The sequence below is a fragment of the Mesoplodon densirostris genome, chromosome 14 (assembly GCF_025265405.1).
Source record: "Mesoplodon densirostris isolate mMesDen1 chromosome 14, mMesDen1 primary haplotype, whole genome shotgun sequence".
In the NCBI taxonomy this organism is placed as follows: Eukaryota; Metazoa; Chordata; class Mammalia; order Artiodactyla; family Ziphiidae; genus Mesoplodon; species Mesoplodon densirostris.
This window is the reverse complement of record NC_082674.1, coordinates 54,124,100-54,150,567: the sequence shown is the minus strand read 5'-3', so window position 1 is coordinate 54,150,567 and position 26,468 is coordinate 54,124,100. Positions and strand designations below refer to the sequence as shown.

General features: G+C 37.4%; 2 protein-coding genes across 9 annotated transcripts in view; one reads left to right on the top strand and one right to left on the bottom strand.

Annotated features, from left to right (window-relative positions):
• Window positions 1-19,044, top strand: part of VPS54 (VPS54 subunit of GARP complex) — a 104,348-nt gene extending 85,304 nt beyond the window's left edge. For all 4 annotated transcript variants that reach the window (XM_060116704.1, XM_060116706.1, XM_060116703.1 and 1 more), the window contains exons 18-23: window positions 746-833; window positions 1,410-1,531; window positions 1,643-1,723; window positions 11,579-11,686; window positions 13,612-13,706; window positions 17,640-19,044. In XM_060116704.1, coding sequence (XP_059972687.1) covers window positions 746-833; window positions 1,410-1,531; window positions 1,643-1,723; window positions 11,579-11,686; window positions 13,612-13,706; window positions 17,640-17,745 — 600 coding nt within the window. In that variant the 3' untranslated portion in view covers window positions 17,746-19,044. The remainder of the gene's footprint in view (window positions 1-745; window positions 834-1,409; window positions 1,532-1,642; window positions 1,724-11,578; window positions 11,687-13,611; window positions 13,707-17,639) is intronic.
• A 610-nt stretch (window positions 19,045-19,654) lies between these two features.
• Window positions 19,655-26,468, bottom strand: part of UGP2 (UDP-glucose pyrophosphorylase 2) — a 52,765-nt gene continuing 45,951 nt past the window's right edge. For all 5 annotated transcript variants that reach the window (XM_060116711.1, XM_060116709.1, XM_060116708.1 and 2 more), the window contains exons 7-10: window positions 25,291-25,488; window positions 24,500-24,742; window positions 21,222-21,326; window positions 19,655-20,105 (exon numbers count right to left, since the gene is read on the bottom strand). In XM_060116711.1, coding sequence (XP_059972694.1) covers window positions 19,998-20,105; window positions 21,222-21,326; window positions 24,500-24,742; window positions 25,291-25,488 — 654 coding nt within the window. In that variant the 3' untranslated portion in view covers window positions 19,655-19,997. The remainder of the gene's footprint in view (window positions 20,106-21,221; window positions 21,327-24,499; window positions 24,743-25,290; window positions 25,489-26,468) is intronic.

Genomic DNA, 26,468 nt, shown 5'->3' with positions numbered 1-26,468 from the left:
ATTTGAAGGAGGCCACCTGCTTCCTTCTCACTCCACATTTAGTGATTCCTCATTACACCCATAGAGTTGTTAATGATATCGGAGACAGGAGATGATTTGTTCGTTAGGTGCTGAACATGACTGAGGCCACTTAGGTCAAAAAACCTGGACTGGTTTCAAATGTGCATGGAAGGAATTCACTGAACTTTACAAAATTCATCTCACTAAGGTTAGAGATTTTTCTTAAATCATTATTTCAGAACCATTGATGTAAAATGAAACTGTGGTGATAGTGTTATTCAGCCATTTCATATTAACAGATATTTTAAACTGCTAGCCTACAGAAAAGGCTTTATTTTTTTCAAATACCTAATCTACCAATTAATTCTGTCCCAAAGTTAACTTGTCATATTTTAGTTCAGAAAGATTTTGTTACCCTTTCGAAAGTAGGACTATCCAATTAGTATGACTGAAACAACTAGTTTTGTGAATGCCAATTAAAGATTAATTTCTGAACAACTGATTTTTAGAATTTCTCAACTTTTTCCCTACCAGACTGTAAATATTATCATTTGGGAACACCCCTTGCCTTTTTTTTTTTTTTTTTTGTCATTACATAAACAGATCCTAATTGCTCCTACTAGAAAAACTCATTTGGTCCTTCAATGAGAGGAAAGAGGAATGTATTTTTAGAATTAACACATTGCCAGCATATAAAGAATAGTTTTTAATAAATTGTTGGGTTTTTTTTTTCTTCCTTTGTTAGTACTTCAATTCAAGAAGTTGCCAGTTAGTTCTTGGAGCTGGTGCACTGCAAGTTGTTGGACTAAAAACAATAACTACAAAAAATTTGGGTATGGATTTTTGCATTTAATTCACATGCTGAGGCATTACAGTGATGTCACTATACTTATGTTTTATTATACCTGATGTTTTTATGCCTCTAACTAAAGCCTCTAAAAGTAACAATGTCACTTTCTTATGTATTGCCATAACTGAAAAATAACTTCTGGAGAAATGTTACGAGGAATTTTCACTCCAATAAATATAAGTTACTAGAAAGTTGCTATTGTAAAAAAATGTTAAAATGTAATACGTATGAAGTACATATGTATATATGGGGTGAAAGGTATCTGAATGTCAGAAGAGAATCTGTTGTCCCATTAGCTTCCTCATGCCAGTATTACTCACAACTTGAGTCCATTGGAAAAGCAGCATAATTCATTACATCATTCAATACCAACTGATTTTCTTAAACAAAAAATATGAAATATGTTGCTTCCTGTTACTGTTCTTCATTTATGTAATAAACTGGGGTCTGTATAAAATTAATTGATTTTTTTACATAATTTGATAGGTAATTAAATACCTTAAATACCAGCTAATACCTTTCTTTTTCTCCATGGTATGTCTACCTCCCGGATCTTCAGCTCTTTCTTCACGCTGTTTGCAGTTAATCGTGCACTACATTCCTGTGATCAGGGCTCATTTTGAAGCTCGACTGCAGCCTAAGCAGTATAGTATGCTTAGGCATTTTGATCATATCACTAAGGTACCTCTCCATGTATTTTCTACTGGAGTTTCATAAATTTAACTCCTTAATTGTTAAGAGTTTTAGATGTGTCCCAGGGACTTTAAAATACAACGTTATTTCTCATTACAGGACTACCATGACCACATAGCTGAAATATCAGCTAAGCTTGTAGCGATAATGGATAGCTTATTTGACAAGCTGTTATCTAAGGTAATAATTTACGGAAATTATTAGGCTTTGCTTGAAAGCATTGTGACTTTTCACAGTTGTCTAACAAATCAAAATTGTTCCGGGTTTAGGGAAAAACTCAAATGTTCAGATCACCCAAATAGTTGATATTCATTTCCTAAGGGACTTGGGGGTAGGGGTGGGGGAAGATGATTTCAAGGATGATAGAAACCCTATATAGAAGTATTTTTATATTAGCTGCATTGAAAATTATCTTCAAAGCATATTTTAGTCTGAAAGCCTTCCAGAGACAGAATTGAGAAAATAAACATTAAATTATTTGTGGTAAAGTATGTTATTTTATTTTCCAGGCTAAGAAGGCAGAGCCTGAGGTGCTCTCTTATTTCCGTCATAGATATTCAATTTCAGTACTTGTTTCTTATTTGCTTCCCATTCCACATAGGTCATTAAAAGGAGCACTGTTTTCCAAAAAATTCTCAATTGCACTGGGAGGGTATCTTCAGAAAAATGTCACTTAATCAGCCCTAGTCACTTTTGCCCTATCCCTCACTCTTTCCTTTCCCTAAATTATTCAGTACATGTCTTAGAGAGAAAGCAGAAGTCTCATACCTTGAAAGTTTGAAGGTTTATTTAGTTTATACTTTTGCCCCAGAGTATTTTTAGAGTAATCTTATAAAGCAAGACCCTTTGATGTGCTTTTCCTTCTACTTGGATCCTTCAGATTCTGAGATGGCAAGAGCAGCAGGCACATAAAAATTATAAAAAGACAAGATAAAGTGGTGCCCATTCACACCCAAATCTTTGAAGTTGACAGTGAGAAGGAGTGATTGGAAAATAAGATTGCATTTGTTTAATGTTAAGTTCTCAAACATTTTGGTCATAGGACCCCCTTTACATTCTTAAGAATAATTGAGGACCCCAAAGAGCTTTTTTTATGCAAATATACTTATCAGTAAGTACCATATTAGAAATTAAAACTAAAAAAAAATTTAAAACACAAGAATACATAAACACACGTTTGATTAGCCTTCAGAATGACATCACAGGTCATCTAAAAATCCCCACCATTCAATCATGAGAGACTGCAAGTAAATAATATTAATCTTAGTATTATTATGAAAATGGTTTTTACCTCACATATTCCCTGAAAGAGCCTCTGACTCCCAGGTGTCCCCAGACCACACTTTGAGAAACTCTGACGTAGTTAGTATATAGTATAGATGCTTTATGCTTTTCTTTTAAGAATCTTAAGGAATTTATAGTTATGTGCAAACATACCTATGTTATTTTATGCCTTCTAAGTTTCTAGTTTTGTATGGAGAAAAATTACTGGTTAGAAATTCTCTGTTTTCTTCATGGTTGCCAAGTACAAGCTAAATGCAAAAGCAGTTCTATTCCACCAGTTTCCTTTTTGATACATGACATTCTTCTGTGTACCAAAAGTCAATGAATAATGCACTGTGACTACCTTCAAGAAGTTTATCATCTAACAAGGCAGAGGATTTAACACCTAATAATGTAGAGTAAGGTAAATATTAAATAGTGAAACTAGTAATAAGCTGGGGAGTAGAATGAAGCAAAACCAAAAAAGTGCTGGTACTCTTAAAACCTTGACTTTTTTCTATCATGTTGGTCATCCAAAGTCTATGAACAGGAATTGGGACTATGGCTAGACTTTTTCCTGTGACAATTCATTGCATTCTTTTTTCTCTCTTTCTTTCTTTTTGGTAAAGAAAAATAAAATTATTTAATGAGCTTCCCATATATTTATCACCTATATTTAACAGTCATTAACATTTTTCTTTTTTTGCTAAAATATTTTATAGTTAATTTGAGGCACTATAATATTTCATCCGTAAATACTTGGGTGTATATTTCTAAAAACTAGGGAGGGATACTTTTTTATATAATCACACTACTATATCACACCTAACAAAATTGCATATTGCATTTGGTTATTATGTCTCTTAACTCTTTTATAAATTTGAAACACCTCCCTCCCCATTTTTTATGTCATTTTTTAAATCTCAAGAGTGTGCCTAGACATTTGTAACTTAGTGTTTTCTCTGCTACCTTCCTCACTGATGACTTTTCCTGTTACCCTGACATGTTACATTTTCCCTGTATTATCAAGTCTCTCTTTACCACTCCCTGCCCTACTTGCTTCCATGGATTGCCCAGGAGTTTGGCCCTGTTTTTAATTCACACCAAAATAGCAGACAGTGTTTTGATTTGGGTTAGTCTCTCAATTTTTCGCTTTTCATTTTCTTATCAGGAATTTTAATTTGGGGAAAGAAGAATAACACAGTAATAAAATATAGGCTGATTCTAAGAAGCTAATAAACAAGGGTACCTTTCCTTGGGTAGAATGAAACATTAACATCTAATTATACTACTGGCTAGACTAATGTCCCAGCCACCATTCATTCATTCATTGAGTTAAATCGTGTTAGGTTAACAATGATACACAAGGGTGAAAAAGCCTTTGATCTTGTCCTCATATAGTAAAATATCTAGTAGGATAATTATATCAATAACTTTAACAGGAGGTAGATTAAAATATCGTAAGTAAGGAATCGATTCAATACTATTGGAGCTTTTATTGTTTTGAAAGAGATGGTTGTCAGCTGGGGAGGGAGATCTGGGAAAGCTTTATGGATGAGGCATGCATATAAGTTTTGCTTTTAAAGATAGATACAATTAGAGCAAATGAAGTTGAGGCGAAGAGATACTCTGAGGTTACAGCATGAACAGACATGTTGGTAGGAATCCTAAGAAGGAAGTTTAGTGTTGGGTTTTGGAGTCAGGTAGACCTAAATTCAAATTCCATGTTTGTCACACAGTCACTGAAGAACCTCGGGCAAATTATTAATCTCCTTAAGCCTCAGTTCCTATCTCTAAATGAGGATAATAATAAAGCCTCGTAAACTTGTAGTGAAGATTTATGAGATAATATATGTGGAGCACTTTTCTTTTATCATGTATCTGACTATAGCCAGTTCCAATAAATGTTGACTGCTAATGCTTTTGCTGTTGTTATTAATAATAACAAAGGTAAGTAATTCCATTTAGCTAATGTATTAGGGTGGGTAAACCCAGGAGTGGGAGATATGTTGGAAAGATAGTTCAGAGCTTTGACTATCAATGGAAAGCTAAGCAATTTAAGTCAAGTTTATGGAGGTATAATTTACATTCAGTAAAATTCATCCTTTCTAAGTATATAATTTGGTGGATGTTAACATGTATATGTAGTAGAACTACCACAATCAAGATACAGAACAGTACCATCACTGTTGGCATTTTTGCAGTTAATCCTTTTCCCGACATCCCCAAACCATGACAACCACTGATCTGATTTTCTTCCATATACTTTTGCCTTTTCCAGAATGTCCTATAAATGGAATTATACAGAATGTAACCTCTTGTCCCAGGTTCCTTTCATTTAGCATGACGCTTTTGAAATTCATGGATGTTATAGCAGGTGTTAATGGCTTGTTCATTTTTATTATAGAGTGATATCGATTGTATGGATGTAGTATTATTTGTTTATCCATGCATCAATTGATAGCTGTTTGGGTTTTCTCCAGTTTCTGGCTGTTATGAATAATGCCACTATATACATTCATGGGCACATCTTTGTGTGGACATGTGTTTTCATTTCTTTTGTGTAAATACCTTGGAGTATATTGATGGTGGCATAGAAATGTAAAACTGCCAAATTATTTTCCAAAGTGACGATACAATTTTATATTCTAATTGTGATGTACAAGAGTTCTAGGTACTCTTTATCTTCACCAGCACCTTCTATTATCTCTCTGTTTTGTTTTTTTTTTTTTCCGGTATGCGGGCCTCTCACTGCCGTGGCCTCTCCCGTTGCGGGGCACAGGCTCCGGACGCGCAGGCCCACCGGCCATGGTTCACGGGCCCAGCCGCTCCGCGGCATATGGGATCCTCCCAGACCGGGGCACGAACCCGTATCCCCTGCATCGGCAGGCGGACTCTCAACCACTGCGCCACCAGGGAGGCCCCTATCTCTCTGTTTTTTAATGTTAGTCTTCTAAGTAGGTCTGTATTGAGTGATATCTCATTGTGGTTTTAATTTATATAATGACCAATATGTTGAGTATCTTTTCATGTGTTAGTTTGCCATCCATACTTTTTCTCTGGCAAAATGTTCAAATTTTTTTGCTCATTTTAAAAAATTGGGTTATCTTCTTATTGAGTTTTTTTTTTTTTTTTTTTTTTTTGCGGTATGCGGGCCTCTCACTGTTGTGGCCTCCCCCGTTGCGGAGCACAGGCTCCGGACGCGCAGGCTCCGGACGCGCAGGCTCAGCGGCCATGGCTCACGGGCCCAGCCGCTCCGCGGCATATGGGATCCTCCCAGACCGGGGCACGAACCCGTATCCCCTGCATCGGCAGGCGGACTCTCAACCACTTGCGCCACCAGGGAGGCCCCTTCTTATTGAGTTTTAAGAGTTCTTTATATATCCTAGATACAAGTCCTTTATCAAGTAAGTATTTTCTCCCAGTCTATGGCTTACCTTTTCATTTTCTTAAGTGTCTTAAAAAGAGCAGTTTTTAACTTGGGTGAACTCCAGTTTATCAGTTTTTTCTTTTATTATTCATGCTTCTTGTGTCTTATCCCAATAACTTATTGTCACCCAAGTTACAAAGATAATTTCCAGTGTTTTCTTCTAGAAGCACTATTGTTTTAGGTTTTATATATAAGTCCATGATCTATTTTTAGTTGATTTTTTAATATAGTGTGAAGTATGAATCAATGTTCATTTTTTTGGATAGTTCCAACACCTTTTGTTGAAAAGACTGTCCTTTCTCTATTGATACCTTTGTTGAAAAATCAGTCGACTATTTTTGTGTGGCTGTATTTTTGGACTCTCTGTTCTGTTTTATTGACTTATATGTCTGTCTTTACACTAGTAACACACTGTCTTAACTACTGTAGCATTATTATAAGTCTTGAAATTAGGTAATGTGAGTCCTTGGATGTGGAGCCTTCTCAGTGTTTTCACTCCTCCTCCAATTGTACCCAGCCTCTGCTTTGATTGGTGTAGGATTCTGGGCTTAAGATGTTTTTCTGCCTTTCCTCAGAAACAGGCATGTTTTGTTTCTACCCCTCACACAGTGGCCTTGGGGACGAAAGAGTCCCTTCTCAGTGACTTAAGGCTTTTGCCCTGTATACAAGGAGGTTTGGGGGAGTGGGTGGTATTTGTTCCTTTTCCCTGGTGGCAGCCAGTCACCTCCTGCTTGCCTGTGTTACTGAGAGTGACTCTCTATGGTCTCCTGCCCTGACCCCAGTGTTGCTTGTGAGCACCTGTTAGAGACCCATGGAGAGCTTGTGAGTGGAAACTTCCCTTGTAGCTAGGGTTCTCTCTTATTGTGAACATATGCTAGTCTATTTGGCCTTTGGGAAATTGTTAAAATGTTAGTTGTTTTCTTATTTGCTTCTAGGGTGGTCACCTCTTCTTCCTGTGCTTTGCTGAAAGTGATCCCTGGGTCCCGTCCCTCCTCAGGGGGCCTTGTTACTCTTTGGAATTAGTTCCCTTGGTTCCTGTAACCTCTGTTCTCTGATAGGTTCAAGAAATGTTATGGTCTTATAAATTATTCCCATTTTTTTTCTTGTGGTTAGGGTAGTAATGACATTCTCTTGCAGCTTTCTAAATTTTAAACAGAAACAGAACCCAAAAGTTTCTAAACTAATCACTTGATTAGAATTGTATTGGGTTGACCAAAAAGTTCATTTGGGTTTTTCCGTAACATCATATGGGAAAACCCGAATGACCTTTTTGGCCAACCCAGTACTTTAGAAGGGTTAATCAGATAGTATGTGGAATGGATTTGAGGTGTTGTGGCATGTCTTCTATTTGGAATACCTTCACTTAATTTTTTTCCTTTGAAGACTCAGCAGCCTGAGTGTGCTCCTAGAAAGCCATCTCTGCTGTCACCTACGTGTTCTTCACCCCTGTTCCTGTAGAATGTAGTGTCCACTTTCTGGAACACCAACGAACTTTGGTGTTGTTTGTCTGGAACAATGGACAGCCGGCTCCCCAAAGGGACTATCTCTGTTTCATCTTTGTACACTTCAGCTGACATGTTTGTTCAAGCATGCACATACACTTATACACATACACATATGTACATACCTATGTGCATTTACACACACATATGTACATACATACATATACACATCCAGGAAAATATTTATTCAGAGCTTACTATGTGCCAGGAAGTTTTATTAAGTGTTGAAGTAATATCTGGATTTGTTAAAATGCTATATTTTTTCACATGAGAAGTACTGAGGCCTCACCTAGGGTGGGGTTTCTCAACTAAGACAGTTTTGTCCCCAGAGGACATTCAGAAATGTTGGGAACATTTTTGGTTGTCACAGCTTAGAGTGGGATGATACTGGTAACTAGTGAGTAGAGACCAGGGATGCTGCTGAACATCCTACAATACACAGGACAACCCTCACAGCAAAAAATTGTCTAGTCCAAAATGTCAGTATTATAGAGGTTGAGAAATTCTGACCTAGAGTACTAACTAATGTGTAAAATAATATGAAAGTATATTTGATGGGACTTAGTCACTGATGCAATACAAGGAAACAAGGAAAAGAAGGAATAAAAACTGAGTTGGAGATTTCAGGGCTGTGTGATCAGGAGGATTGTAATACCAGGAAAAGTGATTGAAACAGGTAAGAGGAGCAGGTTTGGGAAAGCTCATGGTAAACTCAGTTATGGATTGGAACATGTAACAAATGTGTGACATAATAAAGTGATTCAGAACTAGAGATATATTAGAAGTTATGAGACTGAACGATGTTGATGAGAGAAAAATGAGGACGATAAGGGAGTATTAATGTTAAACTAGCTTTGCACTTAGGAGACAGGAAATAGAAGAAGGGGAAGGTTAGGAGGGGAGGAACTGGAAAAGCATTGTACTGCACCAGGATAGTGTTTCAAGTGTGAGATTGTGTAAAATACTGCAGAGCAGTGAGGAAGGGAAATTAGAAAAGTTACTAAATTTGGAAATTAGGACCTCTTTAGTGATTTTTCCAGAGAGAAATTTCAGAAGATTGTTAATGGCGGAGGGAAGGTAGTTTGGGTGGTGGCAAGAACCAAACTTTAAGGGTTGAGAATAAAGAAGTACAGTATCAAGTTTAAGTGATTGAAGAAACGTGTGGTGAAGGTCAGATGGAAAGGATAGTATCTTGAGGGAAAGCAGTGATGAAGGAAGGTTTTGAGGGTATGCTAGTTTCCTGGGGTTGCCATAACAGATTCCCACAGACTGAGTGGCTTATAACACAAAAATTTATTCTCTTGTAGTTCTGGAGGATAGAAGTGTCCCTAGACCATGCTCCCTCTGAAGGCTATAATAAAGAATCCTTCCCTGCCCCTTTCTAGCTTCAGGTGCTTGCTATCAGTTGTTGGCATTCCTTGGCTTGTAGATGCATCACTTCAATCTCTGCCTCTGTCTTCACGTGGTCATCTTCCCTCTGTGTGTCTCTGTGTCTAAATTTCCCTTTCCTTTCTTTTATATAAACACCAGTCAGTGGATTTAGGACCCACTCTAATCCACTCTGACCTTATGAAGCTCTAAGTGAACATGAATTTGGAGAAGATATTATTCAACCCAGGACAGGGGGATAGTTAAGATAAGGGGATATTACCACAGTGAGATATTACTTCATACCCACTAGGATGCTAAAATAAAAAAGACAATAACAAGTGTTGGTGAGGATATGGAGAAATTGGAACCCTTATATGCTGCTGGGTGGGATTGTAAAGTGGTACAGCCACTGTGGAAAACATTTTGGCATTTCCTCAAAAGGTTGAACATGGAGTTACCATATGATCCAATAATTCCACTTCTGGGTACATACCCAAGAGAATTGATAACATTTGTCTACACAGAAATCTGTACATGAGTGTTCATGGCATTATTATTCATAATAGCCAAAAAGTAGAAATAACCCAAATGTCCATTAATTGCTGATTGGATAAACTATGGTATATTCATGCAATGGAATATCATGCAGCCATAAAAAAGATGAGGTACTGACACATGCTGCAACATGGATGAACCTTGAAAGCATGCTAAGTGAAAGAAGCCAGTCACAAAAAGCCACAGCTTGTATGATTCCATTTCTAGAGATTAGTAGTTGCCAGGGGCTGAGGGGAGGGGGGAACGGGGCGTGCCTGCTCATGGGTATGGGGTTCCTCTTGGGGTGATGAAAATGTTTGGGAATTAGTGGTGATGGTTGTATAACTAAGAGTTTACGAAAGTTAATTGTACACTTTAAAGGGGTGAATTTTATGGTATGTGAATTATATCTTAAAACTGTTATTAATAAAAAAGATAAGGGGATGTTTGTTATAACTCTAGGCTGAAGAGAGACAAACCCTTGAGTGGTCACGACTTTGCTTGGTCCAGTCACACAGTGACTTCCACATGGTTCTGCTGCAGCAGTATATTGGAACTCATCATTTTAATAAACTATATAAGATTAGTGCATCTAAAATATAATTATTTAGCCCAAATTTGTCTTATAAATGAAAATGATATATAATTTAAGCTGTGAATTCTAAAATGTGTGCTAAAAGATGATTATCTAAATCATATCAGTATACTGTTCCAGATTTAAGAATAGTAAGTGAATTTACCTAATTTAAAATTTTCCGTATAGAACATTGAAAAAGTCTTCTCTTTATTATTATTATTATTTTAAATTTATTATTTTTGGCTGTGTTGGGTCTTCATTGCTACGCTCAGGCTTTCTCTAGTTGTGGCGAGCAGGGGCTACTCTTTGTTGCGGTGCGCGGGCTTCTCATTGTGGCGGCTCCTCTTATTGCCCGGCATGGGCTCTAGGCATGTGGGCTTCAGTGGTTGTGGCTCATGGACTCTAGAGCGCAGGCTCAGTAGTTGTGGTGCACGGGCTGCTCCATGGCATGTGGGATCTTCCCGGACCAGGGCTCGAACCTGAAAAAGTTCGAGCCTGAAAAAGTCTTCTCTTAACCTTAGGGTAAATATGATTACTATATTGGCCCACCTACAAAGAAAAAGAACATTTTAATTCTACCAGTTATATTGATTTCAGATATGATCATGTTGAACGCATTCTTAAAATCATGTTTAAAAAATAATCTGTTGGGCTTCCCTGGTGGCGCAGTGGTTGAGAGTCTGCCTGCCGATGCAGGGGACATGGGTTCGTGCCCCGGTCTGGGAAGATCCCACATGCCACGGAGCGGCTGGGCCCGTGAGCCATGGCCGCTGAGCCTGTGCGTCCGGAGCCTGTGCTCCGCAACGGGAGAGGCCACAACAGTGAGAGGCCTGCGTACCGCAAAAAAAACCCCACAAAACAAAACAAAACAAACAAACAAAATAATCTGTTAATTTGGAGGACCTACTTTAATGATTCATTATCGTATATTAAGCCAGAATAGTAGCTAACATTTTTTGAGTACCTACTTGGTATCAAGCACTGGTTTGAGTTCTTATGAGCCATCTTTTTAAATCCTCACAGCACGCCCTTTGAGATATAGAGAAATATCTCACCCAATATAGAGAAGTAACTCACCCCATCTCACATAGCTAAGAATTTTAGGAGTTGGGATTTGAACCCAAGCAGTCCATCTTAAGAAGGGAAGCCGCCTGTGTTCTTAGCCACTAAATTATGCTGGCTCTTTCAAAATAGATTAAGCTTTTTAATGAAAAGTTTTTGAGATTTGCATGAGTAGCACAGATCACAGTTGAAGAGTTAGATGTGTAGAGGCAGAAAATATATGTTTTAGGGAACAGTGGGGACAATATGCAATCCAGAGGACATGAATATAATTCTCATTATTTTTTCCCTGCCAGTATGAAGTGAAAGCTCCCGTTCCTTCTGCCTGTTTCAGGAATATTTGTAAGCAAATGGCAAAAATGCATGAAGCTATATTTGATCTCCTTCCAGAAGAACAAACACAAGTGAGTAGTAATTCCTAAAACTATTATATATAACATAATATGCATGCAAAATTGGAGTGTTTTTATTATGTACTTTTGGCACAGTTCAGCTTAATTCGTATTCCAGTATGATTATTGTTATTTTTTCCAGTTGTTATATTGACTTGATTTCAAAGTGCTCCTTGCCCTGACAGGCCAGAGCAATCGTAGCTTTGCTGTGTAGTCAGCCATTCTAAAAAGCAGATTTTCAGTTGCCCATTGGGTCATCAGAGGTCCCAGATTCTACTGACATCATTTATTACATTATTAGTTTGAAAATCAGGATTAGCATTTATCAATGAATAGTAGAATATGTTACTCACTGTGATTATAATCCAAATTGGATAGGGGAGGAATTAGTGATGGACTTAATAATGAGATGACATATAAAGTAACTCAATCAATATGCCTTAACATTAATATTTGTTAGATCAGCATAAATGATGTGTAGTAGGCACAGATCAGGAAAAATAGCAAAATGGGTAGTCTTTGGCACCTCTTACTTTTGAAGTATCCACCCTCTGTCTCTACTGTCTTCCCTACACTATTATCAGAATTCTCTTCACTTTTTGGTGACGTTCCTACCCGTGACTTCCCTCGATTCCCTTGCCTAGTACTTTAAAGGTTCCAGTACTTCTTTTTTTCCAGTCTTCTTTACCCACTTTAGTTTGTTCCCTTTATACCAGGTGATCTCATTCAAGTCTAATTGTAGAATGATATAATGTTATAATTAGTACAAGCCTAGTTGTTACATGACTAATGATCTTAGCTTTCACTGGGATTTTTTGCTATTTAGACAAGTTTCTTACCAATATTTCAGTTTGTCTCTAATTGGTTGAGTGCTTGGAAATGGTATTTGGGAGCAGAGAGTAGCTTTTTCAGTGTCTCTTCCCTGCTCTTGCGCCTGCTGGTCTCCTTTCTCATGCCACCTCAGACTTCCATCCTATACTAGCTATTACCATTTTTTCATGCTTCCCTAGGTTTTCATTAATCATACCATCTTTATGATTAAATATCATCCAGCGCCTTTGGGGCTCTCTGAGGACTGAGGAGGAGCCTTGAGATATGGAGCACCCACTAGGGTCTCTTCTTCCTTTCTCAGTCTTCCTAGCCAAGCCATCCTTTTCATTCCACATGTAAGATCCCCCACCTCTGACAGTCTGACCTTCTGGATTTGCCATTTGAGTTCTAATTCTAGAACAAGGCTTAGCCAGGTCCAGGAGTTGGGTATATAGGTATTTCATGTATTTTTATCTGCATCATCATTTAAAGGGAACTCTTGTCAAGCTGGGCACAAATTATAGATTTTATGTCATTATTGTCACTTGAGTACGAGTAATTCCATAAAACTTTTCCATAGATGACTTTATATATTTTTTCCCATGGGAAATATATTTCACAAAATTGTTTCCATAGATTAATTGTATATAATTTCAGGTCAGGCATTTTCCAAAGAAGTATTGCATTAAAAATCTGCATGTGAAGCAATAAAATACTTCCAAGTAATTGGGAAGGATAACAGTAGCCTTGCCTTTACCATTGTGACTTTTTTCTCTATCAAGTTCCTAGTTAATATCGATACATTGCAGAATTCTGTCTCTTTTTATTCTTTTCACCTGTATGGTTGATCCCATTTACACATGCCAGAGGATTTCTACTAAGGGGCAAAAGGCAGTGATAAGTCATATCACTAAAAGAAGTACTACTGAAAAGAGCAAAAAGAGCTTTTATCCAACTAAGGAGAAAAACTATACTGAAATAGCAATTAAATACTTTCAGAGAAGCATTTTAAAAGTATATGCCAAAGCAAAAGGTTTTTTAAATTTTTCTGCAAATAGCAGTGATTACTTACTTATGTCTTCTATGTCAATAGACCTTTAAGAAACTGAGTTTTAATTCTTTTCCAGATGTTATTTTTAAGAATTAATGCAAGTTACAAACTCCACTTGAAAAAGCAATTATCTCACTTAAATGTGATAAATGATGGAGGACCTCAAAATGGGTATGTTTTCAACATGTTTTTACCCCATACTCCCATATTGAACTGTTTGATTGGTTTTTATTCATTATGCTGTCCTTTTCCACTATAATCTTGCCAGGGCCTCAGGCTGTAAAATCAGCAAACTTTTGCCTTTTTTCCCTCTGTGGAGGTGATGTATATCTATATCTATATCTATGTCTATCTATCTGTGTTGAAGTGTTTTATAGATGGTGAATTAGTTAACTGACCTTTTATGTCCATTTTGAGGCAGTGTACATTACTAGCACCTCCTTAAGTCACCCAGTAGTCTTCACCTATCCAGACAGAACTCAAAGTCCTACTTTGTATGACCGTGAGAAAGTCACTTAACCTCTGTGCCTTATTTATCAAATGAGAACCATAAAATCTGCCTTAATTCCTTCACAGGGTTACAAAAAATAAGTGTATACATATTTTATTGTAAGCCATTGAACAAATTATATGTATTATTGGCAAAATAGATTTAGAATCAGAAAACTTGGGTCAAGTTCTGCCACTTACTAGCTCTATAACTGGGCAAATCACTTACCGAGTCTTAATATTCTTAAATTTTAAAATACCGATGATAAAAAGTTCTGTCACAGAATTTTTGTTAAGAGCAATGTAGATAATGGGTTTAAAGATTATACAAAGTGCAAAGCACTGTTCATGTAGGTACACCTTTATATGATTTCTGTAGTGTGTTACCTGTTCCATGGATTTTTAAGAATAGAATATTTTGTTCCCTTTTAAAGGAGTTTCAGGCTTAAGTTTCAAACTTTTAGGAACAAATGTAAAAAACATCTTTTGGAGTCAGAAGTTGGCCCTACCCTTAAAAAGAAAAGAAGTACAGCTGACCCTTGAGCAAGAGGGGGATGGGGTGGGGGTTGGAGGTGCCGGCCCTCCAGCAGTTGACAATCTGAGTGTAACTTAGGGAGCTGGCCCTCCATATACAGGGCTCCTCTGTGTCAACAATTCCACATCCACAGATTCAACCAGCTGCAGATCATGTAATGCTCTAGTATTTACTGTTTTAAAAAATCTGCGTATAAGTGGACCCACGCACTTCAAACCTGTGTTGTTGGAGAGTACAATGAATTGATTTTGCACAAAACTATTTGGAAGCTTCAAACTGCTGAATTTGTCAGCCAGGCTGAATTTAAGAGTTTTATGCAAAAATCTGATTCTCTCTTTTGATTATTACCTGATTCTTCTTTTTTTTTTTTTAAGATTTATTTTCAAAAATTTCACAGCCACAGAAAATTTCAAAGACAGTATAACAAATATCAAATACCTCTCAGAAACTATTCATAAAAAGCTAATTAAAGGCCCATTCCACTCATACTTTTCTACTTTTATTCATGTAACTAAATCTCGCAGGTTGGTTTTTCTCAGACCAGTAGTTCTGAAGCATCCAAGTTAATTCAGCACCTATTATTTTCTTTGTTAATAAAGCTATTTGGGGGTTGGTACCACCTTAGAGATCTTCGTTGTCACATACTTTTAAAGACACTAATACTGTGTAAGTCAAACTATGTCTTTGAGCAATCACTTGAAAGAATTCCCTGAAAATTTCTCTCTTGACTCTAGCCAAAGACATAATAAACTACATGCTTAAAAGGAATTTTTGTTCCTGAAATGGCTCTAAAATTTTACTTTTTTTTCGAGGTGAAATTCACATAACATAAAATTAACCATTTTATAGTTAACCATTCAGTGGTCCTTAGTGCCTTCGCAGCCGTCACCTGGGTGCAACTGCCAGCTCTGTCTACTTCCAAACATTTTACTAGCCCAAGAGGAAATCCCAGACCCATTAAGCAGTTGCTCGCTATTCCTTCTTCTCCCCAGTCCTGCACTTTTTCTTTTTAATGTGATTTTTTTCTCTATTTTAAGACACTTTTAAAATAGACATATGAAGAATAATATTTGTATTCCTATTACTTAGATTTGATCATTATTAACATTTGTCATTTTCAGTTGAAAAAAAATGTTCATTTTTTTAAAAAATGGCATTCCAAATGGAGCTTAAGTACCCCTTGACCCCATCTCCAGTCCTTTTCTCTTTCCTCCAACCCTTAGGCAATGTTTCTAGTAAATCTGGTCTATATCCTTTAAGTCCTTTTCATTTATTGTCTCTTTATCTAAAAAAAATGTGGAGCTGTTTTATGAATTTAATTTACTTACATGGTATATTGTACATATGCTGCTTGCTTTTTTCCACTTGACATTGTTTATGTTGACATATAGAAATTTACTTTTGATTGCTTTATTGCATTCTCCCACATCAATCAACCATAATGTTTCCATTTCACCTGGTGATCGATTTTAGGTCATTACTTTCTTCCATTACAATCATGCCACAGTGAAGATCTTTCCTTATACATGTGTAATGGTGTGATCATTTCTTAGGGTATGTACATAGGAGTGGATCACATGTACATTTTCACTCTACTAGGTTTTGCCAGAATGTTCTCCAAAGTGGCTATACCAAGTTTATATTCCCACCTTTATTCCACATCTTGCCAACATTTGCTGTTAGATTTTTAAAATTGTTGCCAGTCTAATGGGATACAGTGGTATTTTGTTTTGATTTGCATTTCCTAATGTTTATCATCTTTTCACATATTTGTCATTCAGGTGTTCTCATCTGTGACTTTTCCTCTTCATATTCTTCACCCATTTTTTATCTTGGGTATTATCTTTTTCTTGCTGATTTTAGATTTTTGCATATGCCCTCAAACTGATCCTTCATTGGTTATATATATTGCAAATATCTGCTTTTCTTTTACGTTCTTTTATCAAACAAATATTTTCAACTTTGATGTAAAACATATATTTTCTATGTACTGTCTTGTATAGACTGTAAGTAGTTATTAAACATAACTTGATATTTTAAAATGGAGATTTCTGTTAATTTTGTTTAATTTTTCATGTGGGAGCCTTGCCTCAAGACTGTTCTTTTTTGAGCCATTGCTGTCAGTTTCAGCATACTTACTAATTTAGACTCTTTTTATGGATTTTAAAGCACCTTGACCCAGATGAGTTTCAAACAAAAATATGGTCCTTATTGAATTCTGCCATGTGACAAAAGCTGAAACATTAAGTACATAAGTAGGAATGTATTTATATATTAGACTCATACATATATTAAGGGTGCTTAAAATACCTTTGCCCCCTTGTGGTCCAGCAATCCAGAACTTACATGCTCTTTAAAGTATCAAAGCTGCATTTCCTCCTTTTACAAACTACTAAATCAAGATCTCCTATTTGATTCTCCATGGGCCAGGTCTGTCAACATACACGTCTAATCAGACCAGTCCCTATTTTTTGTGTGTGGAGCTTTGGTATTTGTTTATCATCTGAGCATTCTTTACAGGAGTGTTCTTTCAAGGATAGGCATTAATGTGACAGCTAAATACTTGAAGTATAATTCTTACTTTTTGTCAAGTATTGTTACATTGATTGTCAGTAGCAAGTTTTGTATCCAGTAGTACTTAACACATGAGTCCCAGCCTTCATTTAACTTCTTAGGATGGCATTCAGGAAACCTTGTCTGTCTTTACCTTGAGTTCAATAGTCATATACATGTATACTCTATTCTAGTGAGAACTGATCAAAAAAAAAATGTTTAACTTGTTATTTTTCTCTATTTCATACTGTTCTAAGATAAATTTATTTTATTGGGCAGAATTAATTATGAAACAGTCCAACCTGCATTGGTTTATTCCTTTTCAAAACAACACTGTTGAGAACATTAAATGATCTAACTGAGTATATGATAGTAGGAATCATGCTGAGAGAAATATATTGACATTTGGTCCAAATTTTAAATCATAGTCTAGCAGCTAGGATAGGACTCAGATTACTCTGTGAGCATTGCTACTTTATTTGAAAAGAAAACATGAGATTAAAAATAATTTTCTTTCCAATGTTTAGGTTGGTCACAGCAGATGTAGCTTTTTACACTGGAAATCTTCAAGCCTTAAAAGGCCTTAAAGATTTGGACCTAAATATGGCCGAGATTTGGGAACAGAAAAGGTGATGACATACTGGAAAACTGGGTAGTTCATCTTACCATGGGATGTGTATGTTTGTGACGAAAATATGGATGCCTGTGATTCAAGAACTGAACCTGGAACCCAAAGTGAACTGGGGTAAGGGAAGGGGAAAAGGAAAGTATCAGTGTTGGGAAACTGGGATTCACTGGGATCTACAAGGAATGCCATCTGTGTGCTTCCTTCAGTGAGGAGTAACTGATCAGGTGTCTATAATATTTTTCATTCTCTCTGGAAACAGACTCAGGTTTCTTTGGACCAAATCCAAAAGAACACATAGCTGTAACACAGCTGTAGTTGACTAGAATGCTCTGTATACTTTATATTAAAAAATGCTTTGCATTTCTTCCAGTGCAATGAAATTCATATGGTGTCCCACCTTATTTAATGATGGTACAATTTAAAATATTAAAATCTTACTCAACCTCTGTAGAAAGTTTTCTCTATGAAAGTAAAGCTGTTTGAAAAATTATTTTTTTACAGATCTTTCTATAAAAATAAACATCTTTTGATTGCTTGGATTTAGGAATTCAGTTTTTGTTTTAGTGACCAATGTCAAGTTTCAGGCTTTGTGTGTCACATATTTAATCTGTCATCACCACTGTATGTCAACTGCGTAAAGCCTTCCAGAATAGTCTAAATACTTGAAAGACTGATCATAAGTAATAATTAAAGAGTAAGAGTTTGGTGTTCATTTATGCAACTACTAATTTAAATACTTTTCAGATGTGGTGTATGAAAGCCTGCAGTTTAACAGCTGTATTTTTATAAAAGCATCTATGCAGGGTTGGGGTGTTTTTCCTTTTTATTTCTAGCAGAGGTAAGAATACATTTTCATATATTCTGCCTACTTATCTAAATGTTAAAATGAGAACTCCTCATAACATTGAAGTATGTCCCCTGCCTTGGGTTCTTATTTGTAAGTAACTTTCAATGTGTATATGAACAAAGACCAGGGAGAAATAGAACTGTTAAAATATAGGCTGCTGTGTTGGGGCCAGAAATATAAGGTGATGAGTAAGTTATTTAAAAAGACTTTTATAACACCGACCTTCAAAATTAGAATCAGCAGCACTCTATAAATGAAAGTGCCTGTGCCTCACTTCACACCAGGAATCTTGCCTAACCCTGTCAGAGTGCCTAACCTTGTGGTGATTATGTACAATGAAATAGTCTTATTTTGTGCTCTTTGGTTTCCTAAGAGGAATTCTCTCCTTTATCATTATTACAGAGGTATGTCATTGGTTCTTAAACTGTCTAAAATAAAGCTGTAAAGAATTACCAGACTTTAAAAGACAACTTTTTTTTTTATAGTATACAGTAAACTTACTAAACAGGCAGCTTACTCAAAAACAAGTATGGAAGAATTGGAAAATGTAATTGGTTCTTAGAGAAAAGCTGAAATTCAGACTACCAGCAGACCTGATTTGGGTTATTCAAGAACATTTTTCAGTAACAACAAGCAAGCTTCAACAAGTGAAGCTTCAAGGAAAGGGAACTTTTTATAAGGTTATACCCCACCCCGCTATACTAGAGAACAAGGATGTGAAAGAAACGCCCTACCTCTACCCACCCCACCCCCTTCAGCTGGGAAAAGAAACACCACTTTGTTTCAATAAATGGAGAGTCTATGGAGAGCATGGCAGGCATCCCAGCTTTAGAACTGGATGAAAGATATTACATACCTTCAAGTTTAATTCCTGTGGAAATAATGATGTGGTTAAGATTCTTAGAAATGCAAAAACTGGATTTGTTAGGTAACTGGCTAGTGAGTACTTCAATGTTCCAAGAGCAAGTCTTCCAACTGACAGAGTAACTGTTTAGCAAGAGTAAACCACTTTTCTTCACCATTTCATAAAGTTAGCTAGCATTGAAAAGTATAAGTGTACACATGGATTGCTTCACAGCTTTATTTTTAAAACCACAAACAGTTCAAAGTGACCATCACTGAGGCCTCTGTTAAAAGATTTTCCAGCAGAGCTACCCAGTTTTAAGATTAAACAATATTGCACTTTAAGATGAACTTAACTTTCAGGATCTTCTTCAAAAAGAAAAGTATTGCCTCCACCTGTGCTTTTCACAGACTAAAAGCATACCGCAGAAAACTCAACTTAAAAATTAACACTGCAGGATATAGTAACATAGTAAGTACCTGCCTATTTTATAATCCTACAGAACACTTCATTGTAAGAAACTGTTTTTAACCCATAATTAGTATAAAGTGCACAATATTTTTCATTCAGTGGTCCAAGATACGAAGGTTCCCAGATACAATCTTGTTCTCTAATACTGCTCCAGGTGGGATGTCAATTCGGTCACCATGATTTGCGATGATGATAACCGTTCCCTAAGTGACAGGAAAAACAAAAAACAAGAGTATACTTGCAAGTGCAGCTGAAAATGCAATTGATTGTCTTACAATTATCAAGTTTATGTAGAACTTCACTTACAATGGAGTAAGTGTATTTACAAACAATATTACACATGAAAAACAAATAACACATTAAGGAAAACTGTAATGTGTCCTGTCACAATACTGGCGGTAGCTGTGGTACCATCTCTGATAAGGAGGCAAGGAATCTAGCAGTGGGAAGCAGGCCAGCGCCGCAGAATAGCGGGCCCTTTCCAAGAACTACTTGCAAGGTCACCAGCATTATCTACCTTCGTAAACTGAAAGGTGCTTGGTTTATATTTACATACAGGTGTGGGTTTTTTTTTTTTAAAGAACAGTTCAATGATTTATATTTCATGTCTTAAGTAAAACTGTTTAGATGAAGCAGTATCAGCAATAATTATATATATGTTGTTTTGTTTTTTTCCAAGATCTGTAAGTAGCTTTAATAGGAAGAACACATGAAATCTAGGTATGGAATTTTAAAAAAATATTTGATTAGGAAAAAACTGTTGAATCTTTGGTTCTGAGCTTCAATACTCATACCCATAGTCCTTCCTATTTCTTATGCTAGGCTGGAATGATACTCATCAAAGTACCCAAGCACTACAGTAATGTGAATGAACATCTTCATACTGATAACAACAGATAAACAAGAATAGATTATAATCACTATAAATGAAGCTGTCATTTTTTCTACTTTCACTCAGATTCAAATAGTCATCTTTAGTTAACTAATGCTAATTTATCAGTGATTCTATTTTAAATATTGTCAATTTCAATAAAATAGTACCAATTCAATTATTTAATAGTGTTTGCTTTCCATTTGAATGCTATATTCCACAAAATGCCTATACACAACAATTACATTTTAACTATGTTGTATATTTATGGAAAACAGTATTAATACTAAATATTGTAGTAAGCTATTTCATTTTTAAAATGCATATCTTATAAACAATCTGGTACAAACTAAGAAGTATTCCTTAAAATAAAGGTAAATTTAGGACTAGTAGATGAAACCTGTCTTGTAAAGCTATAAGAACTGTAATTTTCATCATAACCACACACCTTTAATGAAACATTCTTGCCAAATGTTACATCTCCTGAAACTGTGAGGTGATCCAACTCAAGCATATCTGGTATACTTTCAAATCTCCTTAGATAATCCTGAACCTGAAGGAAAAATGTAAACATAAAAATTGTTTCAAAAATGGGTTAACAGAAAAACAGGGATTAAATTAACAACATAGTTTGCTTGAACTGTAAAACATTCTTTTTATAGCCAAGCTCAGGCCTTCTATGGGAGGAACCCTGTTTATTAAGCACTCACTGTGTGTGCAGTGAGAATTTATATATCCTGTGCAGGAGAGACTAGGAAATATGAACATTGTCCCTACAATCAAGCAATTTACACTACAGCTGAGTAGATCAGACATTTAAAAAAACAGTAATTAAATAAAAAGATAAACAACCAACATGCTAAGAGCCAGATGAGTGGTTCACATAATCTAGAGTTAGTTGGAAAAAGAGAGATCATCATGGTTCAAAGCAAGCTAGACTGGAGCTGGGTTTTATGGGATGGGTAGGATTGAGAAGAAGGAATATAGTTCAGGAAGAGCAACAGCACAAATTATCATTATAAATGATCACTATCTTTGCCTCTTATTATTTCCTCAGATTTACCAGCACTAGAAATAGTCCTGTATGGCCTTGTTTCCTATTTTGCTGAGAAAAACAGAAGCAACAGGAAAACTTCCACTGGCTTCTACCACCACCACCCACTTGCCCTCTAGCCCATTACTCTGTCCCTCCTAGTACTGGGGTTGGACCATTTCTATTCCAACTTAAGGCTAACTCTTCTTATGGCTACTGCCCGAGGATACTGTCCAGCAATTCCTTCTCCCTCTTCAATGTTCCTTCCCTCTTGATTGTATCAACTCCCATCAATGTATAAGACATGCTATAAACTCTCTCAACTTAAAATAAACACCTGTAGGGCTTCCCTGGTGGCACAGTGGTTGAGAGTCCACCTGCCGATGCAGGGGACATGGGTTCGTGCCCCGGTCTGGGAAGATCCCACATGCCGCAGAGCAGCTGGGCCCGTGAGCCATGGCTGCTGAGCCTGCGCGTCCAGAGCCTGTGATCCGCAACGCGAGAGGCCACAACAGTGAGTGGCCGGCGTACCACACACACACACACACACACAAAAAAACTGTAAAATCTTACATCCCTTTCTACCTATAGCTCCATTTTTCTGTTTTTCTTTAAAGCAAAACTCTTGAGTAAGTTTTCTACACTCCTATCTCCAATTTCTCTTCTATTCTCTTTTAAATCCATTCCAGTCAGGCTCCAAAACCTCTCAACTGTTATATCTAATGGTAAGTTCTCATTCATCTTACTTGAATCGGCAGCAGCACTTGACTACAAATGATTAGTCCCTCTTTTCTTGAAACATTTTCTTCATTTGGCTTTCAGGCCACACACATTCATGGTTTTCTGCCCAGTTCTTCATCTGCAACTCCTCAGTCATCTTTGCTGCTTTCTCCACCTCATCCCCACCCTCTAAGCCTTACAGTCCCGCAAGGCTCAGTTCTTGGACTCCCCGCCCCCCTTTCACTCCCTAGGTGATCCTTATCTCATGGCTTTAATTACCAGCTATAAAGTGACAACCCTCAAATTTACCTCTTTTCTAGATCTCTCCTCCACACTCATACACTCAGCTTCTCCATTTGAAGGTCCAAGTACAGTATCTCCAAAATTTAACTCCCCATCCTGCTCCCCCTAAACCTACTCTACCCAAGCCTTCCTGTGTGTCAGTAAATGGCAATTCCATGTTTCCAGTTGCACAGGCCAAAAACCTTAGAGCTATCCTTACCGTTCTCTCTTCTCTCACCCTCCTGCCTAATCCAACAGCAAGTTGTAGGTACAACTTTCAAAATATAATACCAACATTTTTCACTATTTCCCCTGCAACCACCCCTGGTCCAAGCCAGGATTCCAGCAACAGCTTATTCCCTGGTTTCCCTGATTCTACCCTTGCCCACCAGATTGGTCAGCTTGAACCCTCAGCTCATATTCTCCAATGGCTTCTCATCCCCCAGAAGGAAAAAAAAAAGCCACACTCCCAATATTCAATTACAAGGTTCTACACAATCCGGCCTGTTATCTCTCTGACCAACTATCTCCCACCGCCATCCCTCACTTGCTCACTGTGCTCTAGTGTCCGTAAGACATGTTCTTCCTCAGAGCAAGTAGCCATTGCCCACTCAGCCCTGTTCTCAAACTGAGGCAGCTAAAGTTCTTATCTCCTGCAGGGTATGGAAGAGGCTAGAAAGAGTAGGAAGAGAAGATGAGGCTAGGTGGAAAATGATTAGCAATCTTACCTCAGGATGTGGGCAGATGGTGGGTCCTTGTAGCACCAGGATTTTCCCAGCCCAACCAGGCAGATGAGGGAGGCACGAAAGACCAGGGAGACTTCTAAAATGCCTGATGCTATCTTGGAAATTCTAGCCCAGCCATAAGACCCAGAATCATAGCCCCGGATATATAAGGGCAAGTACGCACATCCACACCAGGTGACACTAAACCACAACCAGGACTAGAATAGACTTGGATAGCATAGCAGGACTCCACATGCCAGCCACAAAAGCTCACCCTGTCACTTCATTAACCTCACAGCATTTTATGTGATTAAATTATTTGGATTCCACTTACCATGTTAGGGTCGGTTTTACTATACTTGCTATTCCTCCTGCCTAGGATGCTTTTTGCCCCAGATACCTGCATGGTGTACTCAATTTCTCAGTGAGGCCCTCTGGCCACCCGATGTAAAATGACACCCCCACTGCCACACCCACACATTCCCTACTCCTGCTTTATTGAGCATTTTCCATCATTTAGCATACTATACATTTGTCTTACTTGCTTATTATCATCCTTCCCCACTAGAATATCCAGGAAGGCAAAGATTTTAGTCTGTTTCATTTACTGCTAAATACCTGGCACCTAGAACACTGCCTTACACACGGTAGAGGCTCAATACATTTCGTGAAACTAGAATTAACATTCTCTCACTGATGGAAACAGTAATGGTCTTAGACGAGACCTAAGATAAAATGTCTTGAAACGTAAACATTCTTTTCTACTCTATAGCAGTTGGTTAAAAAATGAGTTACATTTTCACCTTCTATGATTGACTTCCTTTAAAAGACAATAGAGATGGAGGAATATAATAGATCAGCAGCAAAGACTGTAATTAGACTCCAATTCACATGTGTATTCTATCTTTATAATTACACATTTAAGAAATACAAATCTACGTGTATATCATCTTTATAATTACGTACCTTTGTAAAAGAACTGCCTAATTTAACCAAGGGCACTGTAGGAAATTCCCGCTTTTCACTCATTGTGAGAGATCCTGCATTAAGGCTATAGAGGTTTGACATCACAAGCAAGAGATCTGATGTGGTTTTGACAGGCAGAAAACGGCTCCTAGGAACATTAATACCTAGAGAGTTCTCAAAACTTTTAATGGCAGCCCCTACTGCAGTTTCCAACTGAATGACATTCAGGCCTCCATCCAAAGTCTGTAAGAAAGGGAGCAGGAGAGAGAAACAGAGGTTTCAGCAACTTAGTTCCACATGGGCTAGTTAATACTTGGGGAGTGGTTTCAGAGATCCATTGAAGGAAACAGGATTTTGAGAACTGACATTTCTCAAGCATCTACCATACGCCAGTGCTTATATATATGTGATCTTTTTCAGCTTCATAACTCTTCTCGGTAACATTTCTATTTTATGAGAAAGAACCGAAGGTTCAGAAAACCCACACAGATGCCCGTGACCAAAAGGCCTATCAGTACCAGAGCAACAGGACTGAGGTGGGCCCTGTACTTTTGGGCCCAGTGCTCTTGCCACTACCACAGCCCAGCGTCAAGTAAGGGCACCATGGCTCGCCTGGCACACTAAAGGGATGGGTGTCGACTCTGAAAGACAGGGCCAGGAACTGAAGAAACGAACTAGGCGAAAAGCAGTGACCCATGGAATAGATGGGCCAGAGGGAGTGGGCAGTGGGTCTGTGTGTAGCATGCTGTGATCGGAACCAGGGAGCCTGATGGCCTGCAACTTTGGCTTACCTTTGGATTTACAATGATTTCCATGTCAATAGCATTCTGCTCCTGCAGTCTTTTAACTGCTGCAAGAGAGATCCATAGGTTGTTTGTATTAAATATTTTGAATTTTGATACAGATTTGAACTCATCAACATGTGCTTTTGGCACTTGAGCAATTTCCACCAGTCTCAATTTGCCTTCATACTGAGTGAGTGTCCCACCCTAGAAAGGCAGAGAAGAGTGAGTGCCTCCACATCTCTCCCAATTACAGCCATACTACATTGTTTACAGACTACGAACGATATAGAAAAGACACTCGTGACAAAATCCCCCAGAAATAAAAAGCATTGGCAGTGATTCGATCTGTGATACAAAGCAACACGTGTATTAAAATAGAACCAAAGAAAATAATTCAGGTTGTCTGTCATACTGTATACATGCCCTCTTGTCCACAATAAAAGCCCTGGGAGTACATCAGAGTCTTCCTCACTTTCCAAAGAACTCCTTCAAGAACAGACATTCCTCTTATTCTCAAACCACCGACCATTTCCAAACAACCGATCCTACCACCTCACAACCCTGCTCTGACTACCTCGAAGATAAGGGGAGTAAAGTCAAGACAGGCACAAGTGGAGGGGAAGGTACCTCTGAGTGGCCTTAGCCTAGAGGCCATGGCAGTGTGGGAAGAGGGAAGGGACGTCTACTCATGTGTGAGGGGTCATTTGCAAGAGGCATAGAACCCAGCCCCGGGACCAACCATATTAGTATTCACACATGGCCCACTTTTCTTACTCCCTGAGGGTAAGGAGAAAACCTTGTGTACCATTCCATCAAAGGCCAAGTGTCATCACCACTAAACATGCAAAGTGAAAAAAACAAATTTTTGCTTTGTATCAAACTGCTTTTGTTTTTTTTTTACAACAACAGATATTACAGTGATAAAAAAATATACAGAGAGAAATACATACTGTAGAAATAGAAAAAGTAAATTTTCATTAAAGGAATAATTAAATAAAAAACACTTAAGCACCAAACTAGAAGAATATTAATGGTTTGAACAGTTACTGAAAGTGTTTTCACATATGTTTCAGATTATCCTATAAATATATGTGGAGCTATTTTCAGTTAAAATTGCCCATACAGATTATTCAAAAAATAAAGATGATTTTACTACTATTAAACCTGGATTTATGTACACACTG